Source organism: Parasteatoda tepidariorum, chromosome 6 (genome assembly GCF_982258835.1).
Source record: "Parasteatoda tepidariorum strain Cologne lab strain chromosome 6, Ptep-v5.0, whole genome shotgun sequence".
Classification (NCBI taxonomy): Eukaryota; Metazoa; Arthropoda; class Arachnida; order Araneae; family Theridiidae; genus Parasteatoda; species Parasteatoda tepidariorum.
In genome coordinates this window covers 101,933,091-101,948,307 of record NC_141760.1, presented here as the reverse complement: position 1 = coordinate 101,948,307, position 15,217 = coordinate 101,933,091, and the positions used below count along the sequence as shown (strand labels likewise).

The 15,217-nt window shown below is 28.2% G+C and overlaps 1 protein-coding gene across 3 annotated transcripts in view; it reads right to left on the bottom strand.

Annotated features, from left to right (window-relative positions):
- The window catches only part of LOC107445749 (hemicentin-1), a 449,355-nt gene that overhangs the window by 121,075 nt on the left and 313,063 nt on the right, over positions 1 to 15,217 (bottom strand). For all 3 annotated transcript variants that reach the window (XM_087166306.1, XM_087166304.1, XM_087166305.1), the window contains exon 3: positions 2,339 to 2,484. In XM_087166306.1, the coding sequence (XP_087022432.1) occupies positions 2,339 to 2,484 (146 nt within the window). The remainder of the gene's footprint in view (positions 1 to 2,338; positions 2,485 to 15,217) is intronic.

Below are 15,217 nucleotides of genomic sequence, written 5' to 3'. Positions count from 1 at the left end.
ACATATAAATGGCTGTTTCTTGTTTTGTAATTGTGTCTGAAAAAATTTGAAGCACCATTTATATGCAAAGCTAAGAAATAAACCTTTCATTAGATATCTTATTTGACCTTCTTAGGCTAGGTCTAACTGTAAAAGTGACCTTTGGTCTTAAATACCTCAAAACACGTAGTCTCAAAAAAAGTACAAAAAAAATATTTTTTACTGCGATATTCTTCTACACGTTTTTCAAATTTGTATAAAGGTATAAAGGATTACGAAAATAGGGTATAAAGAATTAACGAAAGTGAAATACTGTATAATTAAAAATGTTATGCTGTACAATGCACACAGCAAGTATTTCTTTCCTTTCTCGACAGAAATAGTTTGAGTTTAATATTTAATAATATAATACACATATTCTGTAGAAAATCAACAGATTTGACAAAAAATTTGCTACTACTGAAGACTACTGTAACATGATCATCAAAATTCCTAATCAATATGCAAATTATACATCTTTAAATAAACAACTATAAAAACATCATTACTTTTTTTCGACCTTCTCATTTTTATGCGTCATGAATTTCTTAATTTTCAGAATTTTTAAAATTAAAATAAAAATGAATAAAAATAAAGTTATGAGTTCTTCCTTTTCTTTTATTTTATTCAAAAAATAAGACATTGTAGTTCTAAATTATTGTGAGTCATTAACATTTACTAGCTTAATAAAAAATGTATAGATGTTTTAAAAATAACAATGAAGTTTCTTTATTAAATAAAAACAAATATTGAAAGTATTTCTGAATAGAAAAAAAAAATAAAAGATCAATACACTTAATGAAATAAAATTATACTTTGTAGAGAGAAAAAAAAGCTAAATATAAATCTTAAAAAAGTGAATTTTAATTATATTTTGATTATACAAAATTATCTGCTTTGAGAGCTAAAGCAGATGTTTGAATTTAAAATGCAAGCATCCTGACACTGTAGTTCTGTGTGTTTCATTTTCTTTGGTTTTGCACGTTTTTTTTTATTCATTTATTTCTGTTATAACCAATAAGGAAATTCGAAAGACTCTCTTAGATTTCTGTCATGTAAATTACGATTTTGAGAGGTAAACTTTGCTGTTTAAAATAATTTAATCAATTTCTGTAATGAACTGTTTCTTTTCACGAAATGGATTTTGAAAGTCAAATTTTTTGTGATAATCCTTCTTGTTAAAAATGACCACATCTATGTCAAAAGAAATTTGAGAAAAGTACTACCTTGGAGGACTGAATAATGCCCAAATATATCTTTGCAACAAAAAAAAAATATGTTGTTCTTGCCGAATATCTCTCTTGGTGATTTCTCAGGTATATTTCTCAGGTCAGAGGGTAACATGGAATGATAAAGACGCAGACTTGGGAAGTTTGAACAATACATTACGCGTTTTAGGTTAATCTTCTGCAAAAACAAAAATATTAGGTTTGGGCAATATAGTGAAAAAATTTAAGAAAATTGGAGAAGTTTTAAAAGACAATTATAGTAATCGAAAACGCATGAATTCTGCAGCAATATCTGAATTGTTAAACAGTATCTGATTAGAATTCTGAAACAATATCTGAAGAAGCAAAAATGAACTTCAAACTTTTTATGCATTTATTTATTATTCTTTGCAAGAAATTAATAATTAATCTAAGGAAAAAATTATTAGTGCGCAAAATTATTATCAACTGATTGAATTCGTTATTACTATATCCAACCAATATTGGTAAAATTTGAATATTTCCTTTTTGGTGCAAAATCTGATTTCTAGTCACAAATTTCATTTTTATATCAGAAAATTCAAGAATTGTGAATTTTTAAATTAATTTTCTCTGTATAGTTAAAAATCGTAAGCACAGCTATTGCTGATGTTTTCAGCTTTCAAAATTAAGTTATCCGACAAAAAAAAAGATTTAAAAACTTAAAATTACAAAAATGTGTGAAATAGTTCACAGGGAGAAAAATGAAATAAATGAAACTAACATTTAATTATAAGTTCAAGAATCATTTGCAGTTGAATTTTTATTTGTAACATTGACAAATGCTCTAATGTAAAATTACGTTAATGTTATACATTTGTTTTGTTCTTTGTTTTTGTGAAAAATATTGAATTTATAAAAAAATTTAATGATAAATGAGAAACAATTATGGGTGTTGGATTTGGTGTGAACAGGGGACTGCTAGTTTTCATGTTGTAATGTATCTCTTTGATCAGCTCCACTAGCTTAGAGCCATCTTATAAAATTATTTGCATGTCATAATAATTTACAGTCACTTTTTACTTCTATTGAGGATATAATAATAAAAAGAAATTAAATGAAATGAGCCTTACATTATACCAAGAGACTTCTGGTGTAGGTTTTCCACCAAATGTTTCGCATTCCAACGACAATGTATGTCCTTCGTAGTATGGACCCAATACAGATCCGTTCACTGTTGCCTTTCCATTATGTTCGATTGATGGAGAGCTGGGTTGAGCTGCAAAAGTTAGAATCGTCAATACACCAGTTATTACCATCAGTGTAACTATCAATTACTATCTAATTTAGTCGTTAATCTGAAATAAGAAAATAATCATAATGATAATTTTTTTTTAAATTTAAGTTTTTAGCGAGGATTCTATAAAAACATAAATTAAAGACAGTTTTCCTGGGGCATATTAAGGACCACTGTATTCTCATTGACAAGAAATTACTTGTTTATTAGAATAAAATATATGAAGGACTGATATGGTATAATGGTAAACCATATTATTAAATTCATAACAAAGGTTAATTATACTACAAATTCAATAAATGCCTCCTCCGTATTGTGCTTTACGGAAAATTGCCCAAAAAACTTTATTTGAAAACAATGTTAAAAAAATTTGATTGTAAAATTTCATTTTTTGTAAACGTTAAGCTACATTGCATTTTAAATAAATATTCTTATGTAAAGACAACTAATAACGCGTATGCATTCAAATAAATAGTTCATCTCATCATAATAATATTATACATTAAAATAAATTAAATCAAAATGAGTATTTTCTGAACAAAACTAAAAATGCAGAAAAAATAGATAAAATTTTTTTTTCAGAAATTAATCTGTCGATGTCGATTAATAAAATGAGAAAAATTTGGAAACTCCCAGCGGCCACACTTCATAAAAAGCTTACAGTATTCTAGAATTGGCCATTTTTTGGAGAAGTATTTGAAGTATTGATTTTTTATTGACACAAGGATTGAAAAACAACTTTTACAGTATTTTTATAAGAATTCCATATTAAAAGCAATCGCTATGAAATACACTGTAAACTAAATACCACTATAATTTCGAAAATTAATTATTTATTATAATCGCTAAAATATCCGTTAATTATAAAAATAAAATTGAAAAATTTTTGGAACATAAATACAATTAATAATATAAATAAGCTTTATAAACTTTTTTTTAATTTCATCCAAAATATGCAATAAAAATTAAAAAAAAAGAATTTTCTACAATAGAAAAAAAAAGCAAACCCGTTGTCATTTTCTGAAATATTATACAAAAAAATGGTTTCAATGCTTTTCAAAACTCAATCAGGCTATATTCACGAATGTGATTTTAAAACTCTTTCTGACTTATCAAAATCCTACAGTTTAAGAGAAATATTTTTTTTCCTGATAAAAAATTTCTAAGACATTGATTGGTTGATAAAAAAGATTAAAAATCTAGTTCGGCACAATTATTTTATTTATTACTACGATTTTAAACATATAAATTAAAGGCAATTATTGTGAAACAGCCTGTAAATAAAAATAAAAAATTAAAAAAACGCTTCGATTTCGTAAACAGGAAATTATTTGCTTATTACAATAATAAAATTGAAAATACCTGGAATGTAAATGCCACCAATAATATAAATTTAACTTAAAAAAATCTTTTATTTCTTTTGAAACATACAATAAAATAAATTAGAGCAGACGAAAAAAGCTGAACAGAAATTTTCTAATTGAGAACAAAAGAAAGACGGGGACTTTTTCTTTCCGAATAATAATTACAAAATCGTTTTCATTTTCTTCAGTCGAACAATGTGAAACAATTTATTTTAAATCGCGTCTGAAACTTTAGAATATACTTTTATTGAAAAGGGAAGTATTCAAGAAGAAAAAATAATCTAAAATGCGTCAGGGTCAATGTCGGATATTAAGCCCCGACGATAATTTACAGCAATCAGTCGATAACAACGAGCAAAATGAAGAAGGTTTTAATAATCCTCGTGATCAGAACTCATAAAAAGCTTACATTTTCCGTAGAATGAAATGGAAGGAATATTCATTTTTTTTTCTTCTCTCTTTTTCTGAAGAAGTTTCCAAGACACTAATTGGATGATACAAGGTTTTAAAAGTTGAGAGCAATATTGTTAAAACTTGTTTGCTTTCATTTTGTTTTTAATTTACTTTTATCATTAAATCCAATAAAGGGAAATTTTTGAATGCTGTATTAATAGTTCGTTTTAATTGGTGAAATAAATTAATGAATTTTTCAATGATAATTGCGAAATTATTTTTAAATACCTTCTAATCATTCAGTATATTTTAAAATCAACTGTCGTTTTTTTATTAAATTGTGTCTTTTAAACTAAACAGATATTTTTGGAAAAAAAAAATTCGTAAATAGAAAAAAAAAAAAAAATTAAAGGAATAAAAACAAAAAAACTGTCGCTGCAGCATGGAATATGTAAGTAAGGTTTTAGCATAAATATATCAACTATGGCTTTAATCAATCAATAGTTCTACATATTATTTATCTGATAAATGCGGGCATTTTTGAACAAGTATAATAAACAGAATCTTATTTATCATTATGAATTTAAAATATCCTTATGGAAGAGTTATATTTAAATTATAATTAATTTATCATAAGGAATCGAACTAAATAATAAAGTTGCAATAAAAATTCAGAAAACTTCTTAATCACTTTATCCATTGTAAAAGCAACTGCTGCCTTTTTATCTGTTAATATACAGCTCTTTAAAAAAATTCAATTACGTTTCTTAAAATAAATTAAAGTGTACATCCATCCATTCATTCATTCATCCACAGATTGTAAGTTTGACCTCAACCAGAGAATGATCAATCTCCAATCCAGTACCCCTAGAGGTTTATGGGGGGACTGGGTATATAATTTGTTATATGGGAACATGGAGGACTTTGTGACTCGACAGATTTAACGCGCACCAGTCATCATTTACTACATAGGGAGTCTTCGGCCGACAGGATTCGAACTCTCACTCTCACGAAGGAGAGTCCAATGCCCTACCAACTAAACTATCGCAGCCATTCTTTAGGCAATAAAAGAAACATAAATAAAATTAATTGATTTGACTCTAATAATAAGTTTTGACAAAACATCAATACCTGAAAATCTACGTTATACTCTCAACCCCCCCCCCACCTGCCAAGTGAAGCAAGAGGCCCATAGTATAATGGGTCAAGGATTTTAGCACAGACTTTTTAATTAATTAAATGTAATTCAAAAATAATTCCATTTGAATTCCATATAAATTGACAAAAACCCATAAAAATAATTACATATAAATTTAATCTTGTTATTTTTATAAACCATAGACCTTTTTCTCCCTGATAATTATTTTACAACAATGCTTCTCTTAAATGTCTTTTCCACACTTTATTTTCGTAAATTGGAAATCCAATTCTCCCATCGCGAGAGCAAAGGAGAAATAAATTAATACACATTCTTTATTAAAAATAATTTTTTTCAGGTACTAATCACATTTTAATAAACAGAATAACAAAGAAAATTTTATATGCTATCTCAAGCGAGTTGAAAATAAAGAAGAGAAATAATCACTTAGTTGCATATTTGTGCTGTGAAATAGACTCTTAAGAGCTCCCCTTTAAGATGTATCTTTGGGCCCATCTCTTCGCTTTATTTTCATATTAATTCATAAAAGAACTGAAACACACTGCAAAATAAATGGTTTGGTCTTTTTATAGATTACATCGCATCTCATTTTGGTGAAATTTTCTTAAATTGAAAACTTGAGAAAAAAAAAAGTATTGCTGTAAAATTCTGGTTAAGAGACTTCAATGGGTTTAAAAATATTATATATATGTATATATACATATGTGTGTGTGTGGAGCATATATCTTTTAGAAGAAACTACTTGAAATATTTAATGGATAATAGTTTAACTTCACTTAATGCTAAAATTTATTTAATCCCTTTCATATTTTTATAAAAAATAAATGTATTACAAAAATTAATTAATTATATTTAATAAATAAAATTAATAAATCAAATAATAAATTATATTTACAAAAATTAATAAAATTAATACTTTATATTTTTTTCCTTTTATAAAGGCGCATCACTTTTATCACTTGTGGCTAATATTTTTAAAATTATTCTCGTATTTCTTTGGTTCCTTAAAACAAAGCAAAATAAATTATTTCAAACTGCAGATTAAATCTAGCATATATCTTGCAGAAAATATTTGCCACGGAGCACATATATCTACTAATAACTATAAATATTACACGGGTCATATCTTTATTACAGATTCTGTTTATCATTTTTTTTATTTATGTAAATTTCGAAGAAAAAAATAATGTTTTACAAAAAAAAATAAAGAAATTTGAAATAAAAAAAAATCTGTAACATAAGTTCAACTTTGTTTTCGTACTTTTAAAAACCTTTATGAACCAAAAAATTTTCTCTTGTTTAATTGCATCCCTATGTTTAATTAATTCTTTTTCTCTTCCTCTCTCGGTTATAGTAATTCGCAATATTTTTACAAGAATTTTATTGCATTAGTGAATAAATGATTTTGGAAAATTCGTAGATTAAATTTATGGATTTCGAAATCAAAAGAAACTGATAAAAATTTATTTTGTTCTGTATAGGTATATGAATAAAAAGATAAAGTTACAATATGTAATTAAATTTTCAATGTTCTATACAATAGGCTTACAATAGCTCGACTTTCACCCTGTCCCGCCCCCCCATACGAGGCATCCGGGGAATACTATTGAAGGATCAGTTTAGGCCAAATCTCAATCAATTCTCTTTTCAAAAAGTCTTTTAATAATCTCTTCAATTCCTTTACTTATTTTCTTTTGGCTCAAGTTTCTTTAAATGGTAAATTTTTCGGAAAAAATTTAATTCTTAAATCATCATAAACTGTGTAGACAGAAAGTATGTGTTCGATATCTTCATTACTCTTGCAAACTATACAGTTTCGGTCTTTCCCGAACAATTTTGACTGATATAACTACCCTGGGCTCCATGGTTAGTTAGAAATTGATTGATATAGAAGTTGGAGTAGATTTTTTGATTACTGACTTTTGGGATGAATTGGTCAGTAAGTCAACCCTTGGTAATTTATACTTCTGCGAGTTTACCATACTCTCGATATAGGATCTGCCTCGATTTCAAAACATAAATTCTTTTTGTCCTTTACAATTAGGTGCATTCCAGATACTGGCAACCTATTAGTACAGATTTAATACACAATACATGTTATTTAAATGTAAATAATATTTCCATTTAAGATAATATTTATATAATGGCAATAACAAATATGACGTTACTTTGCTTCTTAAACAGAGTTTTAAATTCACATGAGACATATAAAACTAAAATTAAGAATAGATGCAACTTGGTTTTACATTTTTTTTTTAAATAAGTTATATCCGAGGTTGATTTTTAAAAAATAAACTAAGAGCCATAGTGCATTTATCCTAATGAAACTTCTACATTTCTTAACTAAAAGCTGAATATCTAAAAGGATTATTCCATCAGATTTGAAAACCAAACTTTATTTTTCCCTCATTAAAAGGAGATTAGTGTTATGTCATGGTTTTGCTACCAAAGATTATAACTGATTACGTAAGAGTTAGCATTAAAACTAGAATTAATTTGATATTTAACTTTAGTTACTTTGCGTGTATTGCAGTTTTGTTGCCCCCCCCTTTTTTTTTTAAACACAGCAAATACATAAAGCTTCGTACAAGAAAAAATTTTTAAGGGGAAAAATTTACCTGTAAATGTTTATTTTTATAAATACTTAACTAATAGACACATTTATTAGCTTACTCTTTTAACTTGGCTATTTACTCTGAAGCTCTTGAAGTTAGCAATTTACCATGTGTATTGAACTTATCAGAAAAAAAGTTGCTATATATATAGCACAAGTACAATAAAGATAAAAAATAAAAAGGGAGAAAAACAAAGAAAATTAAGAAAAATAAAAAGTGTTATTTACTGCGTATAGGCTACAAGAAAAATAATTAAAATAAAATAAAATTTTAAAAAATTTAAATAAAAAAGCAGGAAAACAAAAAAAAAATGAAAAATATATAATCTTTTCATCAGCTTACACGATTATATCAGCAAAAAGGAGTGCCTTCTATTATTGTATCAATATAGCCTAAGCAAAAAATATATCAATACAATAGTGTGAGGAGCAGGCAATTGAAACAAAATAGAACACATTAAGTAAAAATTAAAAAATATATCAAGTAAAAAACAGAAAATAAAATGTAAAGAAAAAACAGAACAAAACACAAAACGGAATTTATAAGGCAAGTAGCGAATTCAAATGAATTTACATGTACGGGAAACTTTTAAGAATGATTTAAAATGGTTTCGTAATAAAATTACCAGATTACAAAATATGAAAATAGAAGCGCAAATGAAGTTAAAAGCGAAAATAGAGGAATTTTTTTTCATGGCTCGTTCTTATTGCAGTACTGAAGCGAGTTTGATTTGTTAGTTACTAAAGATTGGCCCGAAAAAGGAATGTGTGCAAGGTAATAATATTATACTGGATAATTTAAAGAAGTTTATAATGAACTAGGAGGCTCCGCCCCCTGCTCGCTAACGCTCGCCAACCCCCGAGAATTGCTACGCAGTCCTATGTGGTTCACGCCGTGAACCATGGCTCGCTGCGCTCGCTCGCCTATGAACACAATGTTCTAGCACAAAGACATAGTATTTTATCATCAAAGACATAGTATTGTACTTATGTAGATGAATTCTACCAATGTTCTTATTGGCTTTTAAAAAAGTATATTAGCTATTTAGATTGTACATGGTGAAAAAATCAAAACATTAGCTAAATAAAAAACATATTAGCAAAATAAATTATCAAATATTGCTTCACTAATATTCTGCATTTTAAAGCGTGAAAATTCAATGCATAAAAACGCGAAATATAAAAAAATTCAATGCATTCAATACAAACACTTAAACGTTTTTTAGACGTTTAGGTAGCTCCCAGTAGAAAAATATCAATTCAACAGCAGCCTTTTAAAGCATTCTCACTTCAATTAATTAATTAATTCCTAATTGAGTTTAAATTAAATATTGTCATGTTTTTAGTGCATGAATCTGAATTGAACAACCTGATAATGCTCACTCTGGTTATTGTTATCTGGTTGCTCACTACGTGCTCTTGCGCGCCGAATCCAATCAATTAAAAATGAAAACTGTTGCCAGCGCGAGAAAAGAAATATCATCGGTTTTATTGATACATACATACATACGTACGTATTAGCGTTTTATATAATATAGATAAGTTTGATAATTAATTATACATTGTAATTAACATATGTTGATAACATTTATTCGACAAAAAAAAATCTAGAGGGTAAAAATCTGTACAAAATGGGCAAATCATGTTTCTATCTCTTTTTTTTTGGGGGGGGGGGGATTTTAGCTGGGGTTAATCATTAAAAATCTCTTATAAAATCCTATTGTTACGAACATAAAGCGGAATTTCTCCGTAACTTTTTGAAAATTATTTATTGAAGCTGCATCAAAAAAAAATTTGGAAATTTCATTAATTTAGAAAGGGTACAAAAAAAAAGGAAATAAGTCATAAAAAGTTTAAATTCATGCTAAAAAATCATGTAAAAAATAATATTTAGGAAATAATTTTATCTGTAAATGAATCTTTTAAGTATAAATTATCATTAAACAAATATCAATTCAATATTTGTTTAGCACACCTCTTTTCAATCAAAATTGTAATTTAGCTGTCAAAGAAATAAAATTTTTTATTTTATTTGAATAAAATGTATTCTTTAAAACTTGACAAAAGGCAAACTGGTGTTCCTGAAATAAACTTGCCTACAATTTTTTTTTTAATTATCTATCAAATTATTTAAGTAAAGAACCAAGCAAAGCGAATCCTCTGATTGGAATCAAAGTTATTCACTGAAACTTGCTGAAATGTAAACTTGAGTATATATAAAAAATAATATTAAAAAAAAATGCGTGCGATACTTTCTTCTGCATTCCGACTAAGTTCTTAAAAGAAACAAGCAAGACAATTAAGAAATTGTTCTTTTTCTTCTTGCCATAGTACTGAGGGGAGGAGAAAGTACTAGAGGAATGATATTTTATCTCCAATCGTTCGCCTTCTAAAGTGACATTAAGGGATCATGAAGGCTCCCCTCTCTAACGATATGATGGAGTGGGCTTGAGATAGAGAAGAGGAAGAAAGGATATATATATGGAGGTAGGGAGATATAGGAGACTTACTTGCTTCCTGTCCGGAAGCGACAACGTCCGGATGGCGACCATAACAAAATATGGATATTGTTTTTTTCTTTTTCTTTTTAAAGAAAGCAGAAAGCATTATCTAAAAGCGATTTTGGTAAAGCAGAGCAGATCCAACGTTTTGTTTTGAAATATTTCCATCTTGTTCAGCTTTTTGATTGCACTGATAGAAATTTCTCAGAAAAATGGTTAAAAATAATTATTAGATTGTCATTTTACCATATACAAACAGAACAGTCAAATAACCATAAGTAAGATTGTATTCAATCAGTTAACTATGAGAAAACCGTTTATGAACAGCTTTCACCCAGTACTGTTAAACAACTAGAATTTTATCGTACTAACTAGGCTCACCTAATGAAGCAACTTAGTTCCTTGCAGATCATAGATGAGAGAGCTAATCTATCAATCTCATGACGTACTAAACGGGGGTTCGAATCTCAGTGTTGACACCACAACATTTCCTCCATTCCCTTCAACTCGTTAAGAATTTTCAACTTCCTGGACTCTCCAATTTGTGACCTTGGACTATTAGAGTACAATGCTCTCATCCACGCATAAATGGCAGCATCATAAATTTGCTTCTTTATTTACGGTCTTGAAACCAGGCGAAGTTGCAAAGAGTTAAAAACCGTATAATTTTTCATTCACGATTTTTTTCCCAAATTAGTTTTTTACCCATATAAACGGTTTCAAAACCGTAAAGGTAAAAAGAGTTAAAGTAAACTGAACAGCTAAGTGGATAAACAGACTTCTGCTCGTTATTTTACCATAATTTTAGAATGGAAATTCCAACCGTGTGGGAGTTAAAAGTATTGTTTCATCAAAAGCTTCAATAGAACAGCTTATTTTTAAAAAAAATAAGTTTCTGCGTCAATGATTTTTCTTTATTTTCGGGGAAAAGTTTCGGTACTCAGTGGTGAATTCCGAATTCCCATGTAGCTATTATATATATATATATATATATATATATATATATATATATATATATATGGGGACGGCATGAGTGGTCGTCTTTGAAAATGAGAGACACTGTACTTTAACAAAACATATATTAAACGCTAAATTTACATAAAGATGGACGATAAACAAACACAGAAATAACACAAAATAAATGAGTTCGTCATTGTGAAGTTAAAAGAAAATCATCATTGCTACTCCTCTCTGGAATTCATCAGCGTCTCCTTTTTGGTTAGTTCCATTACGCGCTCCCGTGTGTCTCGTGTCTTAGGGAAATTCGCACGGGGTCTAACTTGCAGCTTACATAATCTGGTTGGATTTCTAGCTAGATCAGCTTACAGCACAGGAACTGGTACTATAGATTGGAACTGGCACTACATATATATATATATATATATATATATATATATATATATATATATATATATATATATATATATATAAATTACAGCATTTCCGCAACAGCCCGTTGTGGGCCAGGAAAGTCATAAGTTAAGGCTCCACAATTTCGTGATCTATCACATTGTGCCAATGTTGTCAGCAATGCGCGAATGCCATCTATACTTTGCGTCCCTGACTATTAGGTACCCAACTGCATGAAGCTGTGTTAGCTTCAAGCCACTATCGGGAATAGAACCACAGTTCCTCACAATGACAATCCAGTTTCCTAACCACTGAGCCACAGCCGTAAAGTAAGTAAATAACAAATCTCGAAAGGCTTTGACATGTATTAAACTCTTCATTATCTTCAAGTTTGTTTTCTTTTTAAATCATACTAGTTCCTATTGTACCTATAATACCAATTAAAATAAAAAATGTACATTAATTTTGAGCGTGACACGCGCAAAATTAGCGCGTTATCAAACCAACCAGTATTGTCTCACCATATCCGTTAAGAAAGACAATTTATGGTAAATATGGAAATTTTTCTTACGTTAATTATTTTTGAAACTAAAAATAGTTCAATTCTGACTAATTCAATGCAAATCGGGATATCGATATTTTAACTTATCGCGAAGAAGCTAGATTCGTCTTATAGTTAAATGCAAATTAATTAAAAAAATTCAACTAAAGAATTGTGATCGTTTAATTACGATCACTGGTTGCCCATTGGTCAAATGCTTTTTCTTTCTGGATTAACTCCGTTGAACACCACAACATTTCAAATCATGGGTTGCAAAAACTGTCTCCATTGATGTTTGTCGTCGAATTGGATTTCATATCCACCCTATGTACGTGTTTCAAGACGTCACAAAATACTTTTCCTTTTTAAGAATTTATATTTATATTGAAATCACCGTCAAGCCAGTTATTATACGTTAATAATGAAAAGAATATAAAAATACTTTAAATTATTATTAAGTAAATACATTAAAAATGCCTGCTAGTGAAAATGAAAAGAAAAATCAACGCATGCTCACTGTTTACTATTAATTACGCATGAACATAGTTGAAAAGTGTGTGGACACCATTTAACCTAAACCAAGACCTATTTTGCCCATGGGTAATCACTGCAAATCTCGACAAAGTTTGTCATCCAAAAAGTTTTTATTTACTCGAAAAAGGATATCACGGATTATCCTTTAAAAAAAATAGACTAACCATTTATCACTTAAGAATTTAAGGAAGTATCACAATTTTAAATAATAATACTAATATAAAATTCACGTGTCAGACACATAATTAACGTGTCATTAAACCAACATGCAAAATCTCGCTAAATTTGTGAGGAGAACGCTATATGGTGAAAGTTTGCTAAAACGAACTACTTTTGCTGATGAAAAATAGTTCAATTTTGAATAAATCGGATGCAAATCAGGTGATCAATATTTTCACTTAATGCGAAGAACGTATAATCGTGTTAGGATTGAGTGTAAATTATGTTAATCGCAAATCTCGACAGATTTCGTAATTACTCCTTCATCCATCAAAAGCAACCCTTCTCTTTTCTAAAATAGCAATATCACTGGTGAATGAAGAGAAATGGGAAAAACCTCCTCTACGGTCAACCTCCCTATTTATTAGAAAAGACGTATAAGGAAGCCATCTCATATAACTCCATTTATTCATTAACTTGTGTTCTTTTGTCATTGCAATGGATTCGTGCTGGAGAGGTAGAATGTATAGGATCAATTAAGGTTTCTTTTTTCTTTCACAAGATTATAAGAAAAAAAAGTGGTCTTATTTAAAGTGGTTGATTAAAGCGAATTATAAGTTTAGAGAACAATTTTTTTTTCTTCTTAAGTAAATGCTTTTAAGTGGCAGGTTTTGAAACTCGAAAGCTCTTAGTCTTTAGATACTTCGTTTATCCACACCTTTATTATTTTATTCATTGGTATTTTCTTTTATATTGTCTGTCTTTTATATGGTACTTTAATATAAGAGCGGTTAAATATTATGATTATATATATTTATATATATATATAGCATAATAAATAAAAATAAAAAAACACAAAGAATATTAAGAAAAACAATGAGTTTCATTTATTGCGCATAAGCTGCAAGTAAATAGGACTCATAAAAAAAGTTCAAAATGTAGAGAAAACGAGGGAAAAATTACAGAACCATGAAAAATGGGGAAATAAAGAAAAACAATAATAAAAAAATAATATATTTAAAAACCACGTTTTCGCAGTGGAGAATAATAATTAAAAAAAAATTGAAAAACGAAAAACGTGGGGAGCATGAACAGTAATGTTATATTCGTGTGTGTATGTGTGCTCTTGAGAATATGTGTATGGTATATCTGTAATTGTATCTGAATGTGGATGTGGAATATGTTTGTGTATATGCATATGTATGTGGATGTATATGCGGCTGTGCATGTGTATGAGTAAGAAAATGTGTATATGTATGTGTATATGTACTGTTATGTATTTCATGCGCCCCACGTTTTTCGTTCTTCAATTTTTCTTATAATTATTATTCTCTACTACAAAAACGTGGTTTCTAAAAATATTATTTTTTATTTCGAATTTTTTAATTTTAAATTATAATTTTTTTAATTTTTATTTTATATTTTTTAAAAATTATTACTTTTTAATTATTATTCTTCACTACAAATGACGTGGTTTTTAAAAATATATATTTTTATTTAGATTATTTTTCTTAGTCAAGAGTAGTCAAGACTACTACAAGACCACTACTAAAATAATAGAAATTTCATTTTAAATTAGGGATACAAAAATCTTTATAGAAAAACAATACCTTTGCGACTTTCAATAGTTTTATGCTGATGACAACCAAAACAATCTGGAAATGAATGAGGAAAAACTGGATCCTACCACGTGATTTTTCAGCCAAAAAAAATACTCCGGCAATAAAAATCTTTTCACCTGACATGTAATACTAATTTGAAATAACGGAATCGACAACAAAAGACAATCTCGAAAATAATTTTTTTTTTAAATTTTAATTTTATTTTACTTTGCACGTCTTTTTTCTCTTCATTTTCATGCATTGTCATCCAATTCTGCTAAATTTGAAGTTTGTAGCTAGTCGGGAAGTTAGTTTAAAATCGATTACAAAATTCCACCCGGACAGACATACACGAAGGCAAGTTTATATAAACGTGGTAAAACAACAAAAAACCGGAAATTTTTCTTTGAAAATCAGAAAAATAAAAAATATAATCTTTCACAACGGATTTTATTTTTCGGACTTTAAAAGTTCTTCATGAAAGTACATTATTTTTAGT